This window comes from Pongo abelii, chromosome 2 (assembly GCF_028885655.2).
Source record: "Pongo abelii isolate AG06213 chromosome 2, NHGRI_mPonAbe1-v2.0_pri, whole genome shotgun sequence".
In the NCBI taxonomy this organism is placed as follows: domain Eukaryota; kingdom Metazoa; phylum Chordata; class Mammalia; order Primates; family Hominidae; genus Pongo; species Pongo abelii.
Window position 1 is genome coordinate 165,707,054 of NC_085928.1, and position 27,396 is coordinate 165,734,449.

General features: G+C 40.0%; 1 protein-coding gene and 1 pseudogene across 1 annotated transcript in view; one reads left to right on the top strand and one right to left on the bottom strand.

Moving 5' to 3' along the window:
• The first annotated feature begins 4,271 nt into the window (after window positions 1-4,271).
• LOC100461820 (vomeronasal type-2 receptor 1-like) overlaps window positions 4,272-27,396 on the top strand; it is a 41,008-nt gene continuing 17,883 nt past the window's right edge. The window contains 2 exon segments of the mRNA XM_054551162.2: window positions 4,272-4,356; window positions 19,994-20,088. Of these exon segments, the coding sequence (XP_054407137.2) occupies window positions 4,272-4,356; window positions 19,994-20,088 (180 nt within the window).
• On the bottom strand, window positions 16,895-16,974 carry LOC112132976 (small nucleolar RNA U3; annotated as a pseudogene).

Here is a 27,396-nt window from a genome sequence, read left to right on the forward strand (position 1 = left end):
TTTTTTTTTTTTTGGACTGCTCTGATCATGGTTCTATCAGATAAACAAATGCTGGAAATTAGTTGCCAGTCTGGTCAATTTGTTAGGTGGCTTTTCAAATTGTTACATAGGGAGTTGATGTTCTTGGAAACAGAAGGAAGAAGTATGGGTGCCTTATGAACCATTAGGTTTTAGTAAATAGCACCTGCTTTTCACACCATGCTGGGGTAAGACATAGAATGAGGCATAGCATAGATATGGTATAGCATACCTGGTGGTGTAGGTCATCCAGTAGTTATGTGCAGGAGGATTTTGAGTGGAGATGATCAGCACACTGAAAACAACAAAATAGGAAGACCACAAATGTGTCTCTGGGTAATAATATACTATAGTATAGTGGGTGGATCTTAGATTCACCTGAAATCTTAAGCATCAACTGCATTTTCTAGCCTTGGGATCATGGGTGTCTCAAATTTCTGAGCTCGAGTTTACTGAAAGTAATAGGAATGTTTGTGCTTGGAGTTGCTGAAAAAAAATTAAGTGAGCTACTGTAGGTGCTCATTAAATGTTGGCCTTTGCTTATGGCCACCTAACAGGAAAATAAAGGAAGTAGAAAGGTCAGTTCTAATACTCAGAAGCTGGCAGTTCAGTTAGGGAGATGAGACACAGACTCTACATAAAACCACCAGAGTAAATGCCTCTGAGACAAAACTGAAATGGCATGAGTTAACATATTCTGTCCCCTCATCACCGCCAATTCTGGAAATGAAAGACTGACCTTTCTTTAAAAAATGTGTTTATGGGCCAGGCGCAGTGGCTTACGCCTGTAATCCTAGCACTTTGAGAGGCTGAGGTGGGCAGATCACAAGGTCAAGAGTTCAAGACCAGCCTGGCCAACATGGTGAAACCCCGACTCTACTAAAAATACAAAAATTAGCCAGGCATGGTGGCGTGTGCCTGTAGTCCCAGCTACTTGGGAGGCTGAGGCCAAGAATCTCTTGAACCCGGGAGGTGGAAGTTTCAGTGAGCTGAGATCGTGCCTGGGCGACAGAGCAAGACTCTGTCTCAAAAAAAGAAAAAAAATGTGTTTATGCTTTTTTTTTTTTTTTTTTTTGAGACATGGTCTCGCTGTCTCACCCAGACTGGAGTGCTGTGGCACAATCATGGCTCACTGCAGCCTCAAACTTGGGGGCTCAAGCAGTTCTCCCACCTCAGCCTCTGGAGTAGCTGGGACCACAAGTGCACGCCACCATGCCTGGCTAATTTTTAAAATTTTCTTGTAGAGATGGGATCTCCCTGTGTTTCCCAGGCTGATCTTGAACTCCTGGGCTCAACTGATCCTCCTGCCTCGGCCTCCCAAAGAGCTGGGATTATAGGCATGAGCCACTGTGCCCAGCTGTGTGTTTACGCTTGATGTCCAGAAAGCTTTTTATAAAGCAAAATCCCTTCTCTTTAGAGGAAATCAAATGCTTGGGTTTTAAATTAGGCTGAAACACACATCCTCACAAATGTGCACACAAATATTATAGTGACTTTAAGGCTCCATTAGGATGTTCAGCTGAGAGTTGTGCAAATGTTTGACCCATCTGGTGACAGCTCATAGAATGTGTTATTTCCAATGTTTGCAAATAACAATCTAAATAGAAATATGCTTGAAGAGATTCCATTAATGTGTGTGCACTGAAAAGCAATTTCCTTTCCATATTATATATTAAAAGAATTGAAACCCTCCCTTGTATTTGCAATTGTATAAATGTCTTCATGCTATTTAAGGTGCAGGTCACGGCAGGAGAGTGTGAATGTGTCATTTGATAGTTCTTGGTCAATGCGGGTATAGTCTCTAGCAGTGACCTCTTTTTGAAGTATTTCAAATTTTCATTGGTTTTATGCCAGCCAGTGGAAAAAGTAAGGGCTTTGCAGCTAGTGAGACTTAGGTTCTAATACATATCCTTTGGAACAAGGTATTCAAAATTTGCTGGGATAATGATGGTGACATTTGCATAGGAGACATGGAATCTTCTGCTACCAAGGATTGAGACCTTTTCCTTCTCATGTTAACTGCTATTAAAACATCTCTGGGGGGCCAGGCGTGGTGGCTCACGCCTGTAATCCCAGCACTTTGGGAGGCCGAGGCGGGAGGATCATGAGGTCAGGAGATCGAGACCATCCTGGCTAACATGGTGAAATCCTGTCTCTACTAAAAATACAAAAAATTAGCTGGGCGTGGTGGCGGGCGCCTGTAGTCCCAGCTGCTAGGGAGCCTGAGGCAAAAGAATGGCATGAACCCGGGAGGCGGAGCTTGCAGTGAGTCGAGATTGTGTCACTGCACTCCAGCCTGGGTGACAGAGTGACACTCCGTCTCAAAAACAAAGCAAAACAAAACAAAAAAAACTCTGATGATTGAAATTGTTATTAAATGGAAAGCAGTGTAAAAAAGGCCACTTGAGACCTCCCCGGGGGGGATTTACCAGAAAGGCAAACCCCAGTGCCATGCCAGTGCCTCGGATATCTTGGGCGAAGGAGACAGCTTGTGTCTGAAGCTGGAATCTGAAAGTTTATTCTTAGGCAGGGAGCTTAGCAATGTTTTGGAGGAAGTCTTAATGACCAACTGGGGTGTCTGTTGACTTTACATCTCACAAAGTTTCTGGTCTCATACATGGGGTAGTGTAGCTGCAGGTTGTTAGGTTAATTAGCTTCTGGGGCAGTTGTGCTATTCTGAAGCCTCAAGGTGGTGCTCATGAGCTTTACTCCATTTGTGAAATTGGGGGAGGGATGTGGAGGTTGGAGGGTGAAGGGCTGGGAATAAGGTGGATCCTGGTGTGGTGCTAGCTAAAGAAGGGGACTGATGGAGTGTTAAAGGAGTCAGGGATTGGAGATGTCTGATCACTTGTCTTCTTGGAGAAGCAATTAAATTAATTAATAGCATTGTTGGAACTTGTTCTGTCATGAGTTCTGATTTTCTCTATAGTCTTGAACTCCTGGGCTCAACTGATCCTCCTGCCTCGGCCTCCCAAAGAGCTGGGATTACACTTTCTCCTAGGTTCATACATATATCTCATTAAATGTACATACATCTCATTCATCATCTCATTAAAAGTGAGATGATGTATGTATGAACCTAGGAGAAAGAAAAAGGAGTAAGTTATTTGACTAGCCTTCCACTTAATGTGGGACTGCCCATTGCTCAGGTGTCAGTGGCCACTATTCCTGAACCCATGTGCATTCCAATCGAGCTGCCCCTCTGGGATCTCCTGCATCAGTCAGTGTATTTTTTGAGGAGATAAATGTAAATTTTTGGCCTTTTCATTGATCACTTTCCCTGTGTTAGATTGTTCTCAGGGGTAGAGAATTCAGAACTCGACATGGCGTTGCTCACAACTTTCTGAATGAACTCAGGCAAATCTCAACCTTAGAGAGTGTTGAGGACAAAAACATTAATTTTACCTGCTTTAGATGTTTGATGCTAAATTAAAGTGAGAAAATGCATATGAAAATGCATTGCAATATAACTCTTTATTAGACATGGAAGGACACAGAGCATGCAGAGGGAAGCATTTTTAAGCGTTACTAGAAGACCAGAATCAAATTTAATATTCCCTTAAAGTAAATAAGTATTTCTACATTAAAGCCCACCAATGAAGGACCATCAGGAACACATTTATTGTAGTACAAAGAAATTACATGTATTTTTCTTGCTGTTGCAAGACTGAAAGCACCTTAAATAAATGAAGAGGAGTTGGAAGAAGCTTGTCATAGTAGGTGAGTGTGTGCTGGATGATTCAAGGGAGGATTGAGGAGGTGGGGAGCAATTCTGAATTGGATGTTTCAGGAAGCAGGAGCAATTTTGTGACTGAATATCATAATGATTTTTATCTATAAGATAGAAGGACGACAGTGGATTTCCTTGGTGAGGTAAAGGAGAAGCAGTCACTCATGTTAGACAGAAGAGGGGGCTGTTTTACTATTTTTGTGGTTTCAGAGTGGACTTATCTGTGTCTCATTCCAAATACGGGCTTGGAATGGACTTGTTTAGACATTGTTTCTATTCTGTGATTGTGGTTTATATTCAATTGGAAATATCATGGCCTAGTTGCCAGCAGGTCTGCTTTTCATTTTCTTACCTGGTTTCAGGTATGAATATTTACTTTATCCCCTTTTCTGGAAGGCAAAGAAAGAACTCATATTCTAGATGGGGGCCAAGCCTGACCACTAAGATAGAGGGTCTCCAACTGGTCTTTGGAGATTAGTAAGGGATAAGAATTAAGTTACAAGAGCAAAATGGTAAACGAGTAATGGTAAATGCTCAAGGAGTAAAGCATACCAGAGAAGGTGCATGGAAGATGGCCCTGAAGAGGCTGAGTGTAGCTTCTCCTGCAGGTGTGTTTTTACACAGGTACACGTAAGGAGCACATAGGTTCTTATGAGAACCACACAGATACATACAAGGAGCCCACGAATATGTACAGGGAGCACACAGGTATGAATAAGGAGGCCACAGGCACTTCTAAGGAACACATGGGTACATGTAAGGAGGCCATAAAGGGTGAATAGAGTTTTTGTTTTCTGACTTCAAATGCAACAACTAGACTCCCACCCCAATGCCAAAGTTTTTAATTTTACCTCCATATTACCTTCCTGTGATTCCTTACTTATAGTTTTTACCTATATATATAATGTTCATTTTAATCTTTAACATTGGTTACTTTTGGGAAGTGATACCAAAGTGTTTAGGGAGGCGTCATCACTCTGCTTTATATACTTATACATTGTTTAAACTTTATGGGCTAATTTATTTATAATTAAATTAGTACATTAAAACCAAAAAAGAAACAATTTAATAGTGGTGGTGGTGGAGGATCATGTGATTTTTTTTGGTAATGGTCTCTGAAGGATGATTTTCTAATTAATCTGTTTTTTTTTTGAAGGGAAATTCAAAATTCCCTCTTATGAAGGGGGTGGTGTAGGTGTCTTGGATCTGTTGAAAAGACAGTTTTGAGGAGAATTATGATTATGATTATGATAAAATTATGATTCTAATACAAGTGTAAAATGAAAAATGTAAATGATTTTTATTTAATTCATTAATTAATAGGAACCAGTAATATGTACAAACAATTCAGGAGAATTCAAAGAGCAGACACATATATTGGCAATGAGGAATTCTGAAATAAATTTGCTTAATAAATGCAAAACTGGCTTCTTGGAAAATAATGGATGTCATTTTGCACTTCTCCCTGGCAAAATTCATTTGCAGTCTGTGAACAGGAGTCATTTGCATTGCTTGCAGTGACCTATGTTTACAGAGCTGTCTGGTTGCAAGATGCACCACTGGACTAGACACCCAGTAATCTTATTTGCCCATTTCAAAGTTTTCAACACTTTTTCCTGCCAGCGCAGAATAACATTTGTTAAAATTCAGTCATTCCTCACTGGGCGCAGTGGCTCACGCCTGTAATCCCAGCACTTTGGAAGGCTGAGGCGGGCGGATGACTTGAGGTCAGGAGTTGAGGCCACCCTGGCCAACATGGCGAAAGCCTGTCTCTACTAAAAATACAAAAATTAGTGAGCATGGTGGCGGGCACCTGTAGTCCCTGCTAGTTGGGAGGTTGAGGTGGGAGAATTGCTTGAACCCAGGAAGCAGAGGCTGTACTAAGCCAAGATTGCGCCACTGCACTCCAGCCTGGGTGACAGAGTGAGACTTCGTCTCAAAAAAAAGAAAAAAAATTCAGTCATTCCTGCCTAATACCTGTACTTAAGATTACATACATAAAAAGAGAAAATGGGCCAAGTGTGGTGGCTCACACCTGTAATCCCAACACTTTGGGAGGCCAAGGTGGGCGGATCATGAGGTCAGGAGTCAGGAGTTCAAGACCATCCTGGCCAACATGGTAAAACCCCGTCTCTACTAAAAATACAAAAAATTAGCCGGGCATGGTGGCACGTGCCTGTAGTCCCAGCTACTCAGGAGGCTGAGGCAGGAGAATGGCGTGAACCTGGGAGGTGGAGCTTGCAGTGAGCTGAGATCGTGCCACTGCACTCCAGCCTGGGCAACAATTGAAGACTCCGTCTCAAAAAAAAAAAAAAAAAAGAAAAGAAAATAGAGAATATTAAATGAAATAATAAATTGATTATTTGTTATAATTTTATTCTGATGTTTATTTCTGTTGATAAGTGACCAATCCAAAATGATTGTAAAAGAAAAATTTCACTGACTTCAAGGATGTTAATGACATAATTATCAGCAAATAGTTTTAAATTTGCTTGTATTTTCTCTTTTTATACTTTAAGTTCTGGGGTACATGTGCAGAACGTGCAGGTTTGTTACATAGGTATACACATGCCATGGTGGTTTTCTGCACCCATCAACCCATCATCTACATTAGGTATTTCTATCTATCCCTTACCTATCCGTTCAATCCCTGATGGGCCCTAGAGTTCACTCCATGTGTCCATGTGCTCTCATTGTTCAACTCCCATTTATGAGTGAGATCGTGCCATGTTTTGTTTTCTGTTCTTGTGTTAGTTTGCTGAGAATGATGGCTTCCAGCTTCATCCATGTCCCTGGAAAAGATATGAACTCATCCTTTTTTATGGCTGCATAGTGTTCTATGGTGTAAATGTGCCACATTTTCTTTATCCGGTCTATCACTGATGAGCATTTGGGTTGGTTCTAAGTCTTTGCTATTGTGAACAGTGCTGCAATAAACATATGTGTGCATGTGTCTTTGTAGTAGAATGATTTATAATCCTTTGGGTGTATGCCCAGCAATGAGATTGCTGGGTCAAATGGTATTACTGGTTCTACATCCTTGAGGAATTGCCACACTGTCTTCCGTAATGGTTGAACTAATTTACACTCCCACCAACAGTGTAAAGGCATTTCTGTTTTTCCACATCCTCTCCAGCATCTGTTGTTTCGTGACTTTTTAATGATCACCATTCTAACTGGCATGAGATGGTATCTCATTGTGGTTTTGATTTGCATGTCTCTAGTGACCAATGATGATGAGCTTTTTTTCATATGTTTGCGGGCTGCATAAATGTCTTCTTTTGAGAAGTATCGGTTCATATCCTTCACCCACTTTTTGATGGGGCTGCTTTTTTCTTGTACATTTGTTTAAGTTCCTTGTAGATTCTGGATGTTGGATCTTTGTCAGATGGCAAAAACTTTCTCCCACTCTGTAGGTTGCCTGTTCACTCTGATGATAATTTCTTTTGCTGTGCAGAAGCTCTTTAGTTTAATTAGACCCCATTAGTCAATTTTGGCTTTTGTTGCCATTGCTTTTGGTGTTTTAGTCATGAAGTCTTTGCCTGTGCCTATGTCCTGAATGGTATTGCCTAAATTTTCTTCTAGGGTTTTTATGGTTTTAGGTCATATGTTTAACTCTTTAATCCATCTTGAGTTAATTTTTGTATAAGGTGTAAGGAAGAGGTCCAGTTTCAGTTTTCTGCATCTGGCTAGCCAGTTTTCCAAACACCATTTATTAAATAGGGAGTGGTTTTCCCATTGCTTGTTTTTGTCAGGTTTGTCGAAGATCAGATGGTTGTAGATGTGTGGCATTATATCTGAGGCCTCTGTTCTGTTACATTGGTTTATATATCTATTTTGGTACCAGTACCATGCTGTTTTGGTTATTGTAGCCTTGTAATATAGTTTGAAGTCAGGTAGTGTGATGCCTCCAGCTTTGTTCTTTTGGCTTAGGATTGTCTTGGCTATATGGCCTCTTTTTTGTTTCCATATGAAATTTAAAGTAGTTTTTTTCTAATTCTGTGAAGAAAGTCAATGGTAGCTTGATGAGGATAGCATTGAATCTACAAATTACTTTGGGCAGTATGGCCATTTTCATGATACTGATTCTTCCTGTTTATGAACATGGAATGTTCTTCCATTTGTTTGTGTCCTCCTTTATTTCCTTGAGCAGTGGTTTGTAGTTCTCCTTGAAGAGATCCTTCACATCCCTTGTAAGTTGGATTCCTAGGTATTTTATTCTCTTTGTAGCAATTGTGAATGGGAATTCACTCATGATTTGGCTGTTTGTCTATTATTGGTGTATAGGAATGCTTGTGATTTTTGCACATTGATTTTGTATCCTGAGACTTTGCTGAAGTTGCTTATCAGCTTAAGGAGATTTTGGGCTGAGATGATGGGGTGTTCTAAATATACGATCATGTTATCTGCAAACAGAGACAATTTCACTTCCTCTCTTCCTATTTGAATATCCTTTATTTCTTTCTCTTGCCTGATTGCCCTGGCCAGAACTTCCAATAGTATATTGAATAGGAGTGGTGAGAGGGAGCATCCTTGTCTTGTGCTGGTTTTCAAAGGGAATGCTTCCAGCTTTTGACTATTCAGTATGATATTGATTGTAGGTTTTCCATAAATAGTTCTTATTATTTTGAGATATGTTCCATCAATATGTAGTTTATTGAGAGTTTTTAGCATGAAAGGGCTTTGAATTTTATTGAAGGCCTTTTCTGCCTCTGTTGAGATAATCACGTGATTTTTGTTATTGGTTCTGTTTATGTAATGGATTACATTTATTGATTTGCGTGTGTTGAACCCACCTTACATCCCAGGGATGAAGCCGATTGATCATGGTGGATAAGCTTTTTAATGTGCAGCTGGATTTGGTTTGCTGGTATTTTTTGGAGGATTTTTGCATCGATGTTCATCAGGGATATTGGCCTGAAATTTTCTTTTTTTGTTGTGCCTCTGCTAGGTTTTGGTATCAGGAGTTGCTGGCCTCATGAAATGAGTTAGGGAGGAGTCTCTCTTTTTCTATTGTTTGGAATAGTTTTGGAAGGAATGGTACCAGTGCCTCTTTGTACCTCTGGTAGAATTAGGCTGTGAATCTGTCTGGTCCTGGGATTTTTTTGGTTGGTAGGCTATTAATTACTGCCTCAATTTCAGAACTTGTTATTGGTTTATTCAGGGTTTTGACTTCTTCTTGGTTTAGTCTTGGGAGGGTGTATGTGCCCAGGAATTTATCCATTTCTTCTAGGTTTTCTAGTTTATTTGTGTAGAGGTGTTTATAGTATTCTCTGATGGTAGTTTGTATTTCTGTGGGATTAGTGGTGATCTCCCCTTTATTCCTTTTTATTGTGTCTATTTGATTCTTCTCTCTTTTCTTCTTTATTAGTGTGGCTAGCAGTCTATCTATTTTGTTAATCTTTTCAAAAAACCAGCTCCTGGATTCAGTGATTTTTTGAAGGGTTTTCATGTCTCTATCTCCTCCAGTTCGGCTCTGATCTTAGTTATTTGTTGTCTTCTGCTACCTTTTGAATTTGTTTGCTCCTGCTTCTCTAGTTCTTTTAATTGTGATGTTAGGGTGTTGATTTTAGGTCTTTCTTGCTTTCTCCTGTGGGCATTTAGTGCTATAAATTTCCTGCTAAACACTGGTTTAGCTGTGTCCCAGAGATTCTGGTACGTTGTGTCTTTGTTCTCACTGGTTTCAAATAATGTATTTATTTCTACCTTAATTTTGTTATTTACCCAGTGGTCATTCAGGAGCAGGTTGTTCAGTTTCCATGTAGTTGTGCAGTTTTGAGTGAGTTTCCTAATCTTGAGTTTTAATTTGATGGCACTGTGGTCTGACAGACTGTTTGTTGTGATTTCCATTCTTTTGCATTTGCTGAGGAGTGTTTTACTTCCAATTATATGGTTGATTTTAGAATAAGTGCTATGTGGTGGTGAGAAGAATGTATATTCTGTTGATTTGAGGTAAAGAGTTTGGTAGATGTCCTTTAGGTCTACTTGGTCCAGAGCTGAGTTCAAGTCCTGAATATACTTGTTAATTTTCTGTCTTCTTGATCTAATATTAACAATGGGGTGTTAAAGTCTCCCACTATTATTGTGTGGGAGACTAAGTCTCTTTGTAGGTCTCTAAGAACTTGCTTTATGAATCTAGGTGTTCCTGTATTGGGTGCATATATATTTAGGATAGTTAGCCCTTCTTGTTGCATTGATCCCTTTACCATTATGTAATGCCCTTCTTGGTCTATTTAATCTTTGCTGGTTTAAATTCTGTTTTATCAGAGACTAGGATTGCAAACCCTGCTTTTTTTTTTCTTTTTTTTTTTTTTTTTGCTTTCCATTTGCTTGGTAAATCTATCTTCCACCATCCCTTTAATTTGAGCCTATGCATGTCTTTGCACGTGAGACGGGTCTCCTGAATACAGCACACCAATGGGTCTTGACTCTTTATCCAGTTTGCCACTCTGTGCCTTTTAATTGGGGCATTTAGCCTGTTTACATTTAAGGTTACTATTGTTACATGTGAGTTTGATCCTGTCATTATGATGCTAGCTGGTTATTTTGGCCATTAGTTGATGCAGTTTCTTCATAGTTTCGATGGTCCTTACATTTTGGTTTGTTTTTGCAGTGGCTGGTACTGGCTTTTCCTTTCCATATTTAGTGCTTCCTTCAGGAGCTCTTGTAAGTCAGGCCTGGTGGTGACAAAATCCCTCAGCATTTGTTTGTCTGGAAAGGATTGCATTTCTCCTTCGCATATGAAGATTAGTTTGGCTGGATATGAGATTCTGGGTTGAAAATTATTTTCTTTAAAATGTTGAATATTGGCCCCCACTCTCTTCTGGTGTGTAGAGTTTCTGCAGAGCAATCTACTGTTAGTCTGATGAGCTTCCCTTTGTGGGTAACTCAACCATTCTCTCTGGCTGCCCTTAACATTTTTTCCTTCATTTCAACCTTGGTGAATCTGATGATTATGTGTCTTGGAGTGCCTCTTTGCAAGGAGTATCTTAGTGGTGTTCTCTGTATTTCCTGAATTTGAATGTTGGCCTGTCTTGCTAGGTTGAGGAAGTTCTCCTGGATAATATCCTGAAGTGTGTTTTCCAGCTTGGTTCCATTCTCCCCATCACTTCCAGGTACACCAGTCAAACGTAGGTTTGGTCTTTTCACATCATCCCATATTTCTTGGAAGCTGTGTTCATTCCTTTTCATCCTTCTTTCTCTAATCTTGTCTTCACGCTTTATTTCATTGATTTGATATTGAATCTTTGATATCCTTTCTTCCACTTGATTGATTCAACTATTGATACTTGTGTATTCTTCACGAAGTTCTTGTGCTGTGTTTTTCAGCTCCATCAGGTCATTTATGTTCTTCTCTAAACTGGTTATTCTAGTTAGCAATTCCTCTAACCTTTTTTCAAGGTTCTTAGCTTCTTTGCAATGGGTTAGAATATGCTCTTTTAGCTTGGAGGAGTTTGTTATTACCCATCTTCTGAAGCCTACTTCTGTCAATTCTTCAAACTCATTCTCCATGCAGTTTTGTCCCCTTCCTGGTAAGGAGTTGTGATTTTTTTTGAGGAGAAGAGGCATTCTGGTTTTTGAAATTTTCAGCCTTTTTGCACTGGTTTTTCCTCATCTTCATAGATTTATCTACCTTTGGTTTTTGATGTTGGTGACCTTTGGATGGGGTTTTTGTGTGGATGTCTTTTTTGTTGATGTTGATGCTATTGCTTTCTGTTTGTTAATTTTCGTTCTAACAGTCAGGACCCTCTGCTGGAGGTCTGCTGGAGTTTGCTGGGGTTCCACTCCAGACACTGTTTGCCTGGGTCTCACCAGTGGAGGCTGCAGAACAGCAAAGATTGCTGCCTGCTCCTTCCTCTGGAAGCTTCATCCCAGAGGGGCACCCACCAGATGCCAGTGGCAGCTCTGCTGTATAAGGTGTCTGTCGACCCCTGCTGGGATGTGTCTCCCAGTCAGGAGGCATGGGGGTCAGGGACCCACTTGAGGAGGCAGTCTGTCCTTTAGCAGAGCTGTCCTTTAGCAGCTACTTGATCCACTGCTCTCTTTAGCGCCGGCAGGCAGGAACGTTTAAGTCTGCTGAAGCTGCACCCACAGCTGCCCCTTCCCTCAGGTGCTCTGTTCCAGGGAGATGGGAGTTTTATCTATAAGCCCCTGACTGGGGCTGCTAACTTTCTTTCAGAGATGCTCTGCCCAGAGAAGAGGAATCTAGAGAGGCAGTCTGGCTAGAGCGGCTTTGCTGAGCTCTGGTGGGCTCTGCCCAGTTCGAACTTCCCAGTGGCCTTGTTTATACTGTGAGGGGAAAACTGCCTACTCAAGCCTCAGTAATGGTGCACGCCCCTTCCCCCACCAAGCTCAGCCATCTAGGTCGACTTCACAATACTGTGCCAGCAGCGAGAATTTCAAGCCAGTGGATCTTAGCTTGCTGGGATCTATGGGGGTGGGATCTGCTGAGCTAGACCACTTAGCTCCCTGGCTTTAGTCCCCTTTCCAGGGGAGTGAATGGTTCTTTCTCCCTGGCATTCCAGGTGCAACGGGGGTATGAAAAAAACTTCTGCAGCTCACCTGGTGTCTACCTAAATGGCTGCCCAGTTTTGTGCTTGAAACCCAGGGCCCTGTTGGTGTAGGCACCTGAGGGAATCTCCTGGTTTGAGGGTTGTTGCAAACACCGTGGGAAAAGTGTAGGATCTGGACCAGAATGCACTGTTCCTCAGGGCACAGTCCCTCATGGCTTCCCTTGGCTAGAGGAGGGAGTTCCCCAACCCCTTGCACTTCCTGGGTGAGGCGATGCCCCACCCTGCTTCAGCTTGCCCTCCGTGAGCTGCACCCACTGTCTAACCAGTCCCAATGAGATGAGCTGGGTACCCCAGTTGGAAATGCAAAAATCACCCACCTTCTGCATTGATCTCGCTGGGAGCCGCAGACTGGAGCTGTTCCTATTTGGCCATCTTGCCAGCCACCCTAAATTTGCTTGTGTTTTCTTTCTTTTCTCCTCGTTTCCTTTCCTTTCCTTTCTTTCCATTCCTATCCTTTCCTTTTTTTCTCTTTTCTTTTCTTTTCTTTCTTTTCTTTTTGAGACAGAATCTCGCTCTGTCACCCAGGCTGGAGTCCAGTGGTGTGATCTTGGCTTACTGCAACCTCTGCCTCCTGGGTTCAAGTGATTCTTCTGCCTCAGCCTCCCAAGTAGGTGGGACTACAGGCATGCACCACCACGCCCATCTAATTTTTGTATTTTTAGTAGAGATGAGGTTTTACCATATTGACCAGGCTGGTGTCAAACTCCTGACCTTGTGATCTGCCTACCTCAGCCTCCCAAAGTGCTGGGATTACAGGTGTGAACCACTACGCCCAGCCCTATTTGCTTGTATTTTCTATTTTATTTTTTGGGATAGGCAGAGAATATCTATTATGATAAACAGGATAATATACTAAAAAACTGCTCAACTTCTTTTTAATGATGACTTCCTCCTGTATTGAATTGGGCATGTTTTTCAGGGACAAGTGGATATACTACCCATTAAAATAAATGAACATTCTTATCGTATCTTATTCACTTAACCAGAAGAATTTCATTCCTTCCCTAGATCTGAAGATTATCCACATATATTTGCTTGGGTCTTTTTTAAGTTAGCGCACACACACGCATACACCAATCATTCTCCTAATGGAAGAAACTTTAGAATTTTTTATCCAATTGCAACCTGAGGGGTAAGCTGTGGGGTGGGAAGTGGAGCTGTTGAGGAGAGGTGAGTAGGGAGGGAGTCATAAAACAACACTTATGCCCAGCTGATCACTTTGAAAAAAATATCAAGAGATTTGATTTGTCACCCTTGCTTTTCCTGTTCCTTCCTTGTTATTTATTTGCTATTTTTTTATGTCACTGCAAGGCATGCATATTGGGTGCTCTAATGTTTGTGTCTATAGTAAAAAATTAATGAAATCTTATTTGGAAAAGAAAAATTAGAAATTTGGGAAAGGGATGGGAGAAAATGGGTAGAACAGAGATTTCATAATTTCTTCAGAGAGGAGCACTAGCCACTCTTCCCCCACACCAAACCAAACCAAATAAATGTATTACCAAAGTACATTGCAGAAAGGAATGTCTACATTCCCCCTGATTATGGAAATTTAAAATGAAGTATAAAGGACATATTTGAGTTAGTATCAGTTAGATTCTTCCCTTTGTTTATTCGCTGCGTGGAGACAGTACCCCTATGTCCCAGCATTGGGTGGTGGGGTGGGGGCAGGGAGGAGCAGCAAAGTGTTTTTTTTCAAGTCCTGTCTTTGAAAGCATTTGCTTAGCTTTGAAAGAGTCCAAAGTTTCAGAAAGCTTTTGCTTATTAGATGGGATTTTGTTCCCACTTCCTCAAATGTAGACTTTGCAAAACCAAAACAGGCAGTGTTAATTCTGAAGACAGAGACCCTCCAGGGGAATAGCTCTGCCTCTGGTTCTAAATGCTATGAAGTCTCACTAATTTGAGCTCCACACATTCTTAATTGCATAGAGATTAGTCTGAGGTTTGCTCTGCAAACTCTGTTTTCGTAGAAGGTGAAGATTAACACTATAAATAAAACTCTGGTAATATCTGGGGTGGTAGTGCCTTATATTTATAAAAGCAACTATATTCCAAGCATCTCAGAAGTATCATTTAGATATTTAGTTAAATTAAACACATATGTATTATTTAGACTGACAAGCTCTGAGAGGAAAAGGGAAATTTTTGCATTCTGGTGTGGGTCATTGGAGTTGCAAATCCGGCTTATTTTGAATCTCTCTCTCAACGGTAGTTTAAATGAATGAACCAATGAAGAAAGGAATATTGCAGCACAATTTTAATTCCTATATGTATCTCACTAAATTTAATAAAATTTCTTTTATGACCAAAATCTCTCCATAATGGTAGTTTCTAAAGAGTTAAGTTGTTTCAAGATATAGTTGTGTGATAGCATTTTGTTTTTCAGCAAGCATTTATTGAGAGGGCAGGACTGTAAGCCAGGTTAATGTTTTAGCTTGTTTTGCTGAACTGTGTTTGAACAACCAGATAAATTACTTTAACCAGGTTTCAAAGTGCTTCTGATTCATTCAGAAGTGACTATTAAGCCACGGTAATCAGCTGTTACTAAACACTTGACAGTTGTATATAGAAAACTACGTACTGACAATGGCACTTTCTGAAGTATTAAAAGAGACATTTTCAATGTTAATAAGACATTTAGTATTAAATAGACCATTTAAAACGTGAAAATAGCTTTTTAGATATATTTTCTGGTTGATTTGAAGAGATTGTGGGCCAAGTGCGGTGGCTCATGCCTACAATCCCAGCATTTTGGGAGGCCGAGGTGGGTGGATCACCTGAGGTCAGGAGTTCAAGATCAGCCTGGCCAACCTAGCAAAACCCTGCCTCTGCTAAAAATACAAAAATTAGCCAGGTATGGTGGCTTGCACCTGTAATCTCATCTACTTGGGAGGCTGAGGCAGGAGAATTGCTTGAACCTGGGAGGCAGAGGCTGCAATGAGCCAAGATTGTGCCACTGCACTTCAGCCTGGGCAACAGAGTGATATTCAATTTCAAAAAAAAAGGGAGAGATTGTGTATATGTGTGTACGTGACAGACCCTAAATTTTCACCTAACATTTGATTAAGTGGATTTAACTATGCCCTTTTTCAGAAAGGAAGAATCCACTCTCCAGGGTCTTAATGAAACCTGCCCAGTGCAACATTGCCATCCAGTGTTAGGCATCTCAGCAATGATCTTCTGCAAGGGATCTAAAAAGCTGGAGGCAGAATTTTGTGGTTTTGCAAGAAAATAAAATAATGAGCATCCTTTCTTTGTTTAGTGTTCTATTTTGCACATGAAATTCAATAACTTAAATGAATGACTACCTTAGTAGCTAAGGGACAAAGAAACACCACTAATTTCTAATGTTAGCTAGGCATTTCATTGTATGCTAGCAACTATGTCGAGTGCTACACCTGCTTTATCTTATTTAAACGTCATAACAAGCTCAGTGTTATCTATTTTTTTTTTCACATAAGAGGATACTCAAGTGTAGAACAGTTAAATGACATATCTAAGGCTGGACAGTTAGTGAGTGGTAGAGCCATGCTTCAAACCCTAGAGACAGAGCCTAACACTTAATTACTGCTATTATTAGAAACTGATATTCTTGAAATAATTACTAATATATTTTCCCCTTGGTAATTAAAAACAAAAAAACTTCTGTAGTCCTTCTAGCATAAGGGCCAGATTATGAAGGTTTTAGAGTTAAGGAAGGGAAAAGATATCTACATGGAGCAAAGACACTCATGGAGTTGGTAAGAAAGAGGCTATTACATAGGAAAGTTGCTTACAGAAGGAAAGGGAAAGTGAACAGAAAGTCCTGGTGCTGGGAAAAGGGGGGAAGTTGAGAAAGAGAAGAGCGCCAGGTAAGAATTTCCTAGTTCTCCATGTCCTTAGGGTTGAGCATGTGGCAAGTGTGGTTAAACATCCAAACAGGTTTGGGGCTGTCAGAGACTCTCCACGCTGGAGAGATTGCAACAAGCTGAGGGAAGCCTTAGGTTTTTTGTGGCACCTTATTGAACATGGTGCCATCCTACGGGCTCGGTTCAGAAGTGATGTTGGAGAGAGGTGTTTCCATAGTTGGGCCTAAACTAGTTCCCCTATTCCCCATGGCCTGAACCATGGTGCAGTGGAGACTCACAAGTACTTGAAGGCTGTGTGTGATTCGAAAGGAACATGGAAACTGAGAGGACTGGTAGGCTAGAAGAAGCCGGCAGTCATGGAAAAAGGTCACAGAGTGAAGGGGCCTTGTACATGAAGTCATGACTAGAGATCTACAATCTTTTTTTTGGGGGGGGTTTCTATTATTTTACTTTTTTATCATTTTAATTTTAACTTATTATTATTATACTGTAAGTTCTGGGGCACATGTGCACGTGTGGTTTGTTACATAGGTATACATGTGCCATGTTGGTTTGCTGCACCCATCAACTCGTCATTTACATTAGGTGTTTCTCCTAATGCTATCCCTCCCCCAGCCCCCTACCCCCTAACAGGCCCTGGTGTGTGATGTTCCCCTCCTTGTGTCCATGTGTTCTCATTGTTCAACTCTCACTTATGAGTGAATAGGAGTGGCGAGAGAGGGGATCCTTGTCTTCGGTGCTCTACACATTCAGAGAAACTTCTCTAGTAACAAACTATAGAAATGATCCCTGAAAGTATAGTCTAGATATCTACAATCTTGTCAATGTCTATCAACATGGTAGCTGTGACAATGACCAAATGAATTGAGGCTGGCAAGGACACAGAATGTGGCACATGGACCAGAGGCTCTTCCCCACATTGTAATAAGCTTTCCATGGGACTCAGAGGAAGGGAGAATTGGACTGGGAAGTTCCTTAGAAGGAGAGAAACCACTGTTATGAAGTGTATAAATCTGAATTACATTGAGTCTTTATCTGAAGACAGTATTTAGAAAGAGATGCTGTTACCCTTCTTCAGCAGAATCAAGTGTTCCTCCTTGATATGGTTTGGCTCTGTGTTCCCACTCAAATCTCATCTCCAACTGTAATCCCCACGTGTCAAGGGAGGTAGGTGATTGGATCATGGGGGCGGTTTCCCGTATGCTGTTCTCATGATAGTGAGTAGGAGCTCTCATGAGATCTGATGGTTTTATAAGTGGCAGTTTCCCCTGTTCTTCTCTCTTCTGCCATCTTGTGAAGAAGGTGCTTGCTTCCCCTTAGCATTCCCCCATGGTTGTGTTAATAAGTTTCCTGAGGCCTCCACAGCCATGTGGAACTGTGAGTCCATTAAGCCCCTTTACTTTATAAATTACCCAGTCTCAAGTATTTATAGCAGTGTGAAAACAGACGAATACACTCCCCAACACCATTTCAACTGTACCTTGATGACCATCAGCAGGACTGTAGTCAGAGCCAGCTGGGGCAAGATGGGGACAATTGTAGAAAATAAAGTTGCATTTAGTGCACTTTGGAATTATTACAAATTCTCATTCTGCCACATCATAACAGTGTTTAACACAAATATTGTAAGTCACTTCTGGCAAGTTGAGCAGTAACCTACCTTTTTTTTTTTGAGACAGAGTTTCACTCTGTTGCCCATGCTGGAGTGCAATGGCATGATCTCAGCTCATGCAACCTCTGCCTGCTGGGTTCAAGGTGTGAGCCACCCATCGCACCCAACCTGGTTTTCTTAATGCATTAAAAAAAGATCTGAGAGGCTGTAAGTGGATAGGACAATCAGTATTCTTTATGCTATTCTTTTTATTTGTTTATTTCATCTTCAGTGAGCCAAAGGCTTCATTGTTTTTGTAATAATAAAGGAGAAAGATCAATAAAAGAAACTTAAGCAATGAAAGGAACAATAAGAAAATACAAGGAAAGGATCTGGAGTTTTTAAGAGCCTGAGTGGATAGTATGATTTCTTAATTTCTAATTTATGTGCATCCAGCTTCTCCTGTACTGTTTGTTCCACAATGTTTTTGAGAACATTTCCATCTTGTAAATTGGTTGAAAATGAGTATTTCTAATCACTGGTTCACATTTTTACAGCTTTTGTATGTACTATAAATACTATATAATAACCTCTACTACTATATTTATGTGCTGTAAGACAAAGTTCTTGCCTAGAAATGATCATTTAGATGGTGAGAATCAGTAAAACTAAGTAAAATAATTGGAAAATGAGGCAATCTGCAATAAAATGTTGAGTTACACATCTTGGATTTTAAGGGAATGATACGTGGTGGTTCATAAAACCATAAACATAGCTTTCCATGTGCTTAGATTATTTATCCACATCAGCATCTCCAACTGTAAGTTCAAAATATACCAATTAACAATTACATTACTAGCAATGATAACAGTACTATTAGAATAAAAGTATCTTATATGCCACAGTATAAGTGTCTCATTTTTCAGCAACCCCTACAAAAGCCATGTGCAGTAAACATACTTCACTATTATTTATACTTTACACATGAAGAAGCTGGAGCTCAGAAAAGTTTAGCAATATGATCAAGGTCACAAAGCTCCTTAGTGACTTAGATGACTTTTCTATTTAGTGACCTGCCCATGGGAGGTACAGATATCCCAGATCCCCATCTATCTCTAAGAATCAAAGATAAAGAGAATCACCAGTAGCTCCCCTACTCCACTGGAGATTTCCAGTGAAGAGGAAAATGTGGCAAGAAATTTCTGAGTGACAGCTGCTCAAAGCTCAAGGAAATTTCTTGCTGAGTTCATTGCTGTGATGCCTGACACTGGATGGCAGTGTTGCACTGGGCAGAATTCATTAAGTGCCTAAGGGTCACGAAGGTCCATTTGTTTTTTGTTTTGTTTTGTTTTTAATTGTATATATTTAAGGTGCACAATTTTTTTTATATTAGTCCATTTGTTTTTAGAAGTAGGTACTGTTGGCCGGGTGCGGTGGCTCATGCCTGTAATCCCAGCTTGGGAGGCCAAGCCAGGAGGATCGCTTGAGGTCAAGAGTTCGAGACCAGCCTGGCCAACATGGTGAAACCCTGTCTCTAATAAAAATACAAAAATTAGTTGGGCGTGGTGGCACATGCCTGTAATTCCAGCTACTCAGGAGGCTGAGGCACGAGAATCACTTGAACCCGAGAGATGGAGGTTGCAGTGAGCCTAGGTTGCGGCACTGCACTCCAGCCTGGGTGATGAAGAAAACCAAACCACACCTATTCGTCTGAAACTTATCAGAATCTATATAACCAGTTTCTTCCTGTGGGCATATAGGTTGTTTCCTACTGGCATGTTATTGTATATCCAAGTTGATTCCAACTAGCCCCTTTTGTTGGATGTTAGGTTATTTACAACTCATTACTATTGTATTACCTTTAGCTGCTATAACAGATTACCACAAATTTATTGGCTTAAAGCAACACAAATTTATTCTTTTACAGCTCTGGAGATCAGTTTCTGAAATCAGTTTCATTGGGCTAAAGTCAAGATGTCAGTAAAACTAGTTCCCTATGGAGGCTATGAGGGGAGAATCCAACTACGTGCCTTTTCCAGTTTGGAGAGGCTGCCAACTTCCCAGACTCTGCTTTCCTCACATTTTCTTCTCTTCTCTGTAGTATCTCTCTCTGTTTCCCTTCTATAAGGACACTTGCGATTTCGTCTTTGAGCCCACTTGGATAATCCCGGTTAATCTTCTCATTTTAAAGTCTTTAATTTAATTACATCTGTAGATTTTCTTTTTGCCACAGAATATAACATATTCCCAGGTTTCAGAGATGAAGACATGGACACCTTGAGGGGCCATTATTCAAACTGCATCAACCATTATAAACAGGTCCAACAGGTATGAACAGGTACAACCGATTGGAGGAAAATACTAGAAAAAAAGGAAGGAAAATATTTTCTCCAAATCCTGAACATTTTGTAAAGGTTATAAAAATGTTTAAAGACACAAGAATAGTTGTAAAACTGCCCAAATTTCTAATACTGCCTAAAACAGGGACTAGTGATGTTCATTTCAATCAAGACATTTCAACCAATTTGAAGTCTTGAACAATGTTTTCCATCAAATAAACTAAAGTCCACCATGAAAGAACAAAGGCAGGCAAGTCATGTAGACCATGGGGAGCTGCATATCTCAGGATGTGAGTCTCAGAGAAAGTGAAAAGGGACCTGAGACATGAAGGAAAAGAAGTGAATCAGGGATGGGGCACAAGGGAGAAAGCCCCTGACACAGAGAATGTGCAGTGTATGGGAGTGAGGACAGACCTGGAGATAAAAGAGAGCATTACATATTTAAAGAACCAAAGGCAGGTTTATGGCGGATAGTGTATTTTGTGGTGGCAATGGGAGGGGGTGCTGCCAAAGAGGCAACTGGTTACTTAACTAGGGGCTGGATCAAGATGGACCTTGTAAGACCTGTTGTGGGTGGATTTGATCTAAGGCAGATGAAGAGCCCTTGCAAATGATCTGAGTCTTCTGATACGTAAACTTAATATTAAGATGGCAACACTTCCAAAATTGATCTACAGATTCAACACAATCTCTGTCAGACTCCTAAGCTGGCTGAGGATTTCCAGAAATTGACAAGCTGATTCTGAAATGCACATGGAAATGGAAAAGACCTGGAATTGTTTAAACACTTTTGAAAAAGAATAAAATTGGAGGACTTACATTTCCTGATTTCAAAAATCACAACAAAACTACAGTAATGAAGGCAGCACAACACTGGCAAAAGGATAGACATATAGACCGGTGGAATAGAATTGAGATTATAAATCCTTACATTGGCAGTCAATTTATTTTTGTCAGGGATGCCACAATAATTCAATTCAATATTGAAAAGAATAGTCTTTCCTACCAATGGTGCAGAGACAGTTGGTTATTTATAAGAAAAGGAAAAAAAGGGAAAAAAGAACTTAGGCTTTACCTTATATCACACACAAAAATTAAGTCAAAATAGATCCTAATCCTAGATGTGAGAATTAAAATTTGAAAACATGTAGAAGAAGGCATATAGCGGCCGGGTGCAGTGGCTCACGCCTGTAATCCCAGCACTTTGGGAGGCCGAGGTGGGAGGATCACGAGGTCAGGAGATCGAGACCATCCTGGGTAACATAGTGAAACCCTGTCTCTACTAAAAAAAAAAAAAAAAAAAAAAAAAAAAAAAATTATCTGGGTGTGGTGGCACATGCCTGTAATCCCAGCTACTCAGGAGGCTGAGGCAGGAGAATCACTTGAACCCAGGAGGCGGAGGTTGCAGTGAGCTGAGATTGTGTTACTGCACTCCAGCCTGGCAACAAACCTAGACTCCGTCTCAAAAAAAAAAAAAAATCAGAAAGCATATAGCTTTCTCTGAGTCATTAGCTGTAAGGGAGGTGCCAATCAGGACCACAATGAGATACCACTTTATAAGCACTAGAAGGGTTATAATAAAACAGGAGAATAACAAGTGGTGGTAAGGATGTAGAGAAATTGGAACCCTCATACGTTAGTAATGGGAATGTAAAATAGTGGAGCCACTTTAGGAAACAGTTTGGCAGTTTCTCAAAATGTTAAACATAGAGTTACCATGTGACTTACCAATTTTACTCCTGAATGTGAGAGAATATATGTTTATATGAAAATCAAAATGTTGAAAACATATGTTTACACAAATACATGTATAAGAATGTTCATAGCAGCATTGTTCATAACAGCCAAAGAGTGTAAACAATCCAAATCTTCATTAACAGATAAATGGATAAATAAAATCTCGTGTATCCATACAATGGAATATTATTTGGCAATAAAAAGAAATCAATAAAAAGGAAGAAGGTACCGATACGTACTAAGACATGAACAAACTTTGAAAATGCCATGTTAAATGAGATAAGCCAGTAATAATGACCACATATTTTATAATTCCATTTATATAAATGTCCAGAATAGGAAATCTTTACCAACATAAAAGTAGATTAGTGGTTATCTAGGGCTGGGGGTGGTAGTGGACAGAAAGGGAAATGATTCTATATTCCAAAATTAGTCCATGGTGATAGTTGCAACTCTTTAAGTATACTAAAACCCATTAAATTGTACTTTTCAATTGGGTAAATTTTATGGTGTATAAATTATATCTCAATAAAGATTTTTTAAAATGAAGTACTAATATATACTACAACATGAATAAACTTCAAACTATTATGCTGTATCAATAAACCAGACACAAAACTCCCATATATTGTGTAATTCCATTTAAATAAAATGTCCAGAATGGACAAAACTACCAAGACAGAAAGTAGAGTAAGTGGTTTCCTAAGGCTTGGAGTGAGGGATGAATGGGACATAATTTTCCTTTTCATGATGATGAAAGTGTTCTAAAATTAGATTGAAGCGATGATTGCATAACTCTGTAAATATACTAAAACAATATTGAATTGCACATCCTAAATGGGTCTGGTGTGTGGTATGTAAATTATATCTCAATAAACTGTAAAAAATGTAAAAAGTGGTCTGAGATTGATGTGGTCACTTTCTTTCAGTGTTGGAATAGATTAAAAGGGAAGATTGGAGGCAGGCAGGCATGCTTAATTTTTTAAGTGATAATTACAGCTGGTCAGTTTTCTTTATTTCAAATTTTTTAAAAAATAGATGTTTATTCTCTACAAGGCTGTGATTATAACAGTTTTCCAGCTTTAGTCAGTTGCTTACCATCTTCACGATTTTTGTTGCAGCCGCAGCACACTATAGCTCCATAACATGCGATGCTTCCAAGGAGAAAGAGGATGCTCTAAGTTCTGTGTGGTAAGAGTTGCTGTTTTTGAGTCAGCTGATATTGAGGTAGGAGATTAATCAGGCTGTCAAATTGTTTTCCTGAAAATAGATGCAGCAGACAAGGTAGTAACCTGCAGCTTTCTCAATTCATCAAGGCAGCTGTTTAAAGATTTTTATGCCTGCAGTGTCTGAGTGTCTTTCTCCTTTGCTATAATTGAGGGCTTTCTCTGTTTAGACACACAGGGCCTCTTCTGTAACAAGTGATTACTATTGATGTGTTAAAAAATCCAAAATCCTACTTTTTAGTAGGCTTTAACGAGAACCCCAAGGCCTCTCATTAATAACTTGAATATCATAATAACAACGCACTTATGAAAGCTGATTTATTTTTTGTCTTTTTTTCTTCTTACAATAAAGATACAGGCAAGCCATAATGTCATAATGTCACAAAATTCATATTATAGGTAAACATTTTTTAACTGTTGGAGACATACATCTAAAAAACCACAGTTGACTCTTGAACAACATGGGGGTTGGGGTGTTGACTCCCTCCCCTGTGCAGTTGGGAATTTGTGTATAACTTTTGACTCCCCCAAAACTTAACTACTAATAGCCTACTGTTGATTGGAAGCCTAACCGATAACATGAACAGTCAATGAACACATATTTAGTATACATATTAGATAGTGTATTCTTACAATAAAGTAAGCTAGAGAAAAGAAAATGTTATTAAGAAAATCATAAGGAAGAGAAAATATATTTACTATGTATTAAGTTGAAGTGAATCATTACAAAGTTCTTCATCCTTGTCATTGTCACACTGAGTAGGCTGAGGAGGAGGAGGAAGAGGAGGTCTTGCTGTCTTGGGGGTGACAGAGGCAGAAGAAAATCCATGTGAAAGTGGATCCATGCAGTTCAAACCCATGTCGTTTAAAGGTCAGCCGTAATATACATTTTGCCAAGAAAAAACAGCAATTTAAATACGTGTAACTGGGTGTTATGTTCATTTCTTGACTGGGTAGGATGGCTCTGCATAGGAAATAAAACAAAGTAGACTAGTGTGTTTATTCATCTGCTGGTATGGCATGAGCATTACCTAGGATTCCAAGTAACATAGAGAAATACAAAAGTCAAATGACATCTGACAAACTGTGCCTGACCGAATGACTGTGACCCAGCTGTAAGTGCACTGGGATGGCTGTAATGCCCCAGTTTCTCAGAAGCACTCAGCAGTGTTTATCTGCAGTAGATTTGGGGCTTGAGCTTTTCCTGGAAACCGTATAACAGCCTTTAAATAGTCTCAGCCTTCGTTAATAACATGGGTCCAGAGTCTTTAGGAGCTCAGGTGTTTTCTTTTGCTTGAAGGTGAAGACAAGTCTGGACAGAATGTGTTGTTGTTCCTGGAAGGAAGCCTAACTTTCACCAGGGTCCTTGGAGAACCACAAGGATCAAACACGTCTAGGGGAGTGAGGTAAAAACATACAGTTCGTAGTCTCAGGCCTGGGAGTCTTGGTGTGGACACATGGGATTAAACACCCACGGCCTTTTGCACCGACATTCGTCTGGTGTTTTTTGCCTTGATCAGGGGTCCTTGAAGTCAGAGTCGTGTGAAAATGGTAATTAGGTTCAAAGTATTCTTGAGAAAACAATTTCACCCAGATAGTCAACGAAACAACTTGCTACTGCTTGCTCTGGCAGCACACTATTAAGCTATCATTGAATTTGAGCCTTGGAATGGCTCACTCAGAACCATAACATTGCTGACTCTGTTAGGACCCTTAAGAAAAAAAAGCTGTTTAGTCTGAAGCTCCCTATTTGGTGATGAGGGGCCTGAGGTCAAACAGAGGGAGAGAGGATCACACAGTGAAAAAGCCACACCTCCAATTCTTGCTCCTGGACTTAGTCCATGTCCTTTCTCTCTACCCCTAGGCCTCTGAAAGGATATGAGCTTTGGTGTCTGCACTTTAACATACGCTGGATCTGTGAGCTCATGATTCTTCACTCGTAAAGTGAACAAAACAAAACCAGCCACATAGAGTGTTATGAGGTGTGAATTATCCATCACCGTGCATGCAATGAAGACCTTCTGACTAAGAGCATGGATGTTATTTTTCCTATGCTTTGTCTCATCTCTGATGAGTCCTACTACATTTGGAAGATGTAATCACCATGGCCCCGGTAAAATATACTACCATCCCAGGAATTACAAAAGCACTGGACACCAGATGCTGCTGCCCAAATCAGAAACCTCATCAACACTGAATTTAGTTCCTGACCTACAGGAATAATAAAGTATGTGAAAACAATTTGTAAAATGTAAAACTCAGTAAAAATGCTAGCTTTTTGTTCTTATTAATATAACATAAAATCATCTATTTTAATGATTTTTTTATAGGCTTGAGCACAGTTTTTTTTAACTAGAGGATTAAGACAAATCAGCTTTGGTGATAAACATACCTTTGTGCAAGGGTAGCCCTTGACAACAAGAGAGAATTGCTCAGAAACAGCTGCCTTCTGGTAAGAAAGAGAGATAACAAATGAGGGAGGAATAGTTCCAAATAGGTCTGAGAAAAGCCATGGACTAAACCCTTACAGCTCGAGAGAGGGATTCTCAGGCTGTTAAGGAGGTGTAGTCTATCACCCAGAGTGTCCTTTTATTCGGATGAAACCAAACTCTGAAGAGATTCCCCTGGGAATCAGTCTTTCCTTTAAGACTTGTCAGCATCATTTTGAAAGCCTGAGGGTGGAACCTGTGGAGCATCCACACTTTAGAAAACTGAGACTCGTGAGACACTTGACAGACTGTGATGTCACTCAGTCAGGGCCCAGGGCTATGTCATCTGCTAGCTCACTTGTAAAGGCAGATGGCTATGGGAAGACTGAGGCACAGGCCTAGGATTTCACCAATAAGTAGTAATGGGAGACCCTTTTTTGGGATTTCTCAGGTCAGGTGGAGATTACACTTAGACAACAAATAGGAAATCCTTCAGTGGGGATGAGGTGAAGGAGATGACCTTCCTGTGGAAGGGGAGGTAGGTCCCAGCTGACTGGTAATATTAATAGTATCAGGATGGTGAATAAGTGGGGAGTATAATTGTGTTGTAGAACAGATGGGGAATGTAGAAAAGTGTAAAGATGAAAAATTAAAATCACATAATATAGCACTAAAAAGCACTGCATGACTGTCATTTTGAACTGGAAACGAACATAGAAACGAAAATGATTGGTTTGTTAAGGTAGTGGGAAAGGTAATTTTTTTCCTTTCTTTTGACATCTGGTTTGCAGTGGTTTCTTTTAGTTCTTTTAATGGAAACATATAGGTGAAAGACAGCTATAAAATATTGCTACATTTTAGAAATGTAGAATGCCATTTTGTTTGTTGCTTTTAAAATTGGTTATCCTCACTTAAAGCATATTGTGAACTTTTCCCTAATGCATAAACATTTGTCCAAAATATGATTTAAATGGCTCCTTTGCATTACATCACGTGAATAAATCATAATTGATTTAAAAATTCCCCATTGTGTACACTGAATTTGCTGCCTTTTTACCATTATAAATCAAACTGTAGTCGATATCCTTATACATCATGTTTGTGTGGATCTCCGTTGCTTCCTTGAGATAAATACTTTGAGGTAAAATCACATGATCAAAGGGTATACAGATTTTTCATATATTGGTGGATTGTGTTCTGAAAATATTTCTGTGAATTTATACTCTGAGGAGAAATGTTTGAGAGGGGCAAAGAGCAAGACAAGGGACCGGAAATCCATGCTGAGTTGACCTGGAGAAAGATTGGGGGACACCTCTAGGAGAGGCCTGGCAAGAAAGGGAGGAGAGGGAGCTCTCAGGGAGAAACCCAGGGACATGAGCCTCACCAGTGACACACGCAGCGATGTGAGCTGAGGGCAACACTTTGCCTTAAAGTGTAGGTTAAAGAAAATGATGCATACAAAAAAATGTTCATTGACCTCTTATGGTCGTTACAAAAGTTTCTAAGGTAGTTTGTTATCCCCTAGTCACAGAGGCAGGAAGGGAGGCACAGAAATTAAGTAAGTTTCCCACCACCACACTAATGAAAGTGGCAGAACACAGACAAAAAATGATGTATTCCATTCCAAATCTCATGGTTTTCCACTCAACTTTTTCTATACTCTGAAGGAGAGCGGTTGGCCTGATGTCACCTTTTTTATACTCTGTGATGAAGCAGGATGCCCTTCCTCACCTTTGGGGCAAGAGAAGCTCCCACAAGAGAGGCCGAAGTGAGAATGATTGAAGCTGACATATGTTAAACAAGAAAGGAACAATTTCTAGAAAATGAAATGACTCTTTTAAATGCAAAACCTACTATTATATTATTATATATTATTTCTACGTATAAAAGAGGCTTTTATGAGTC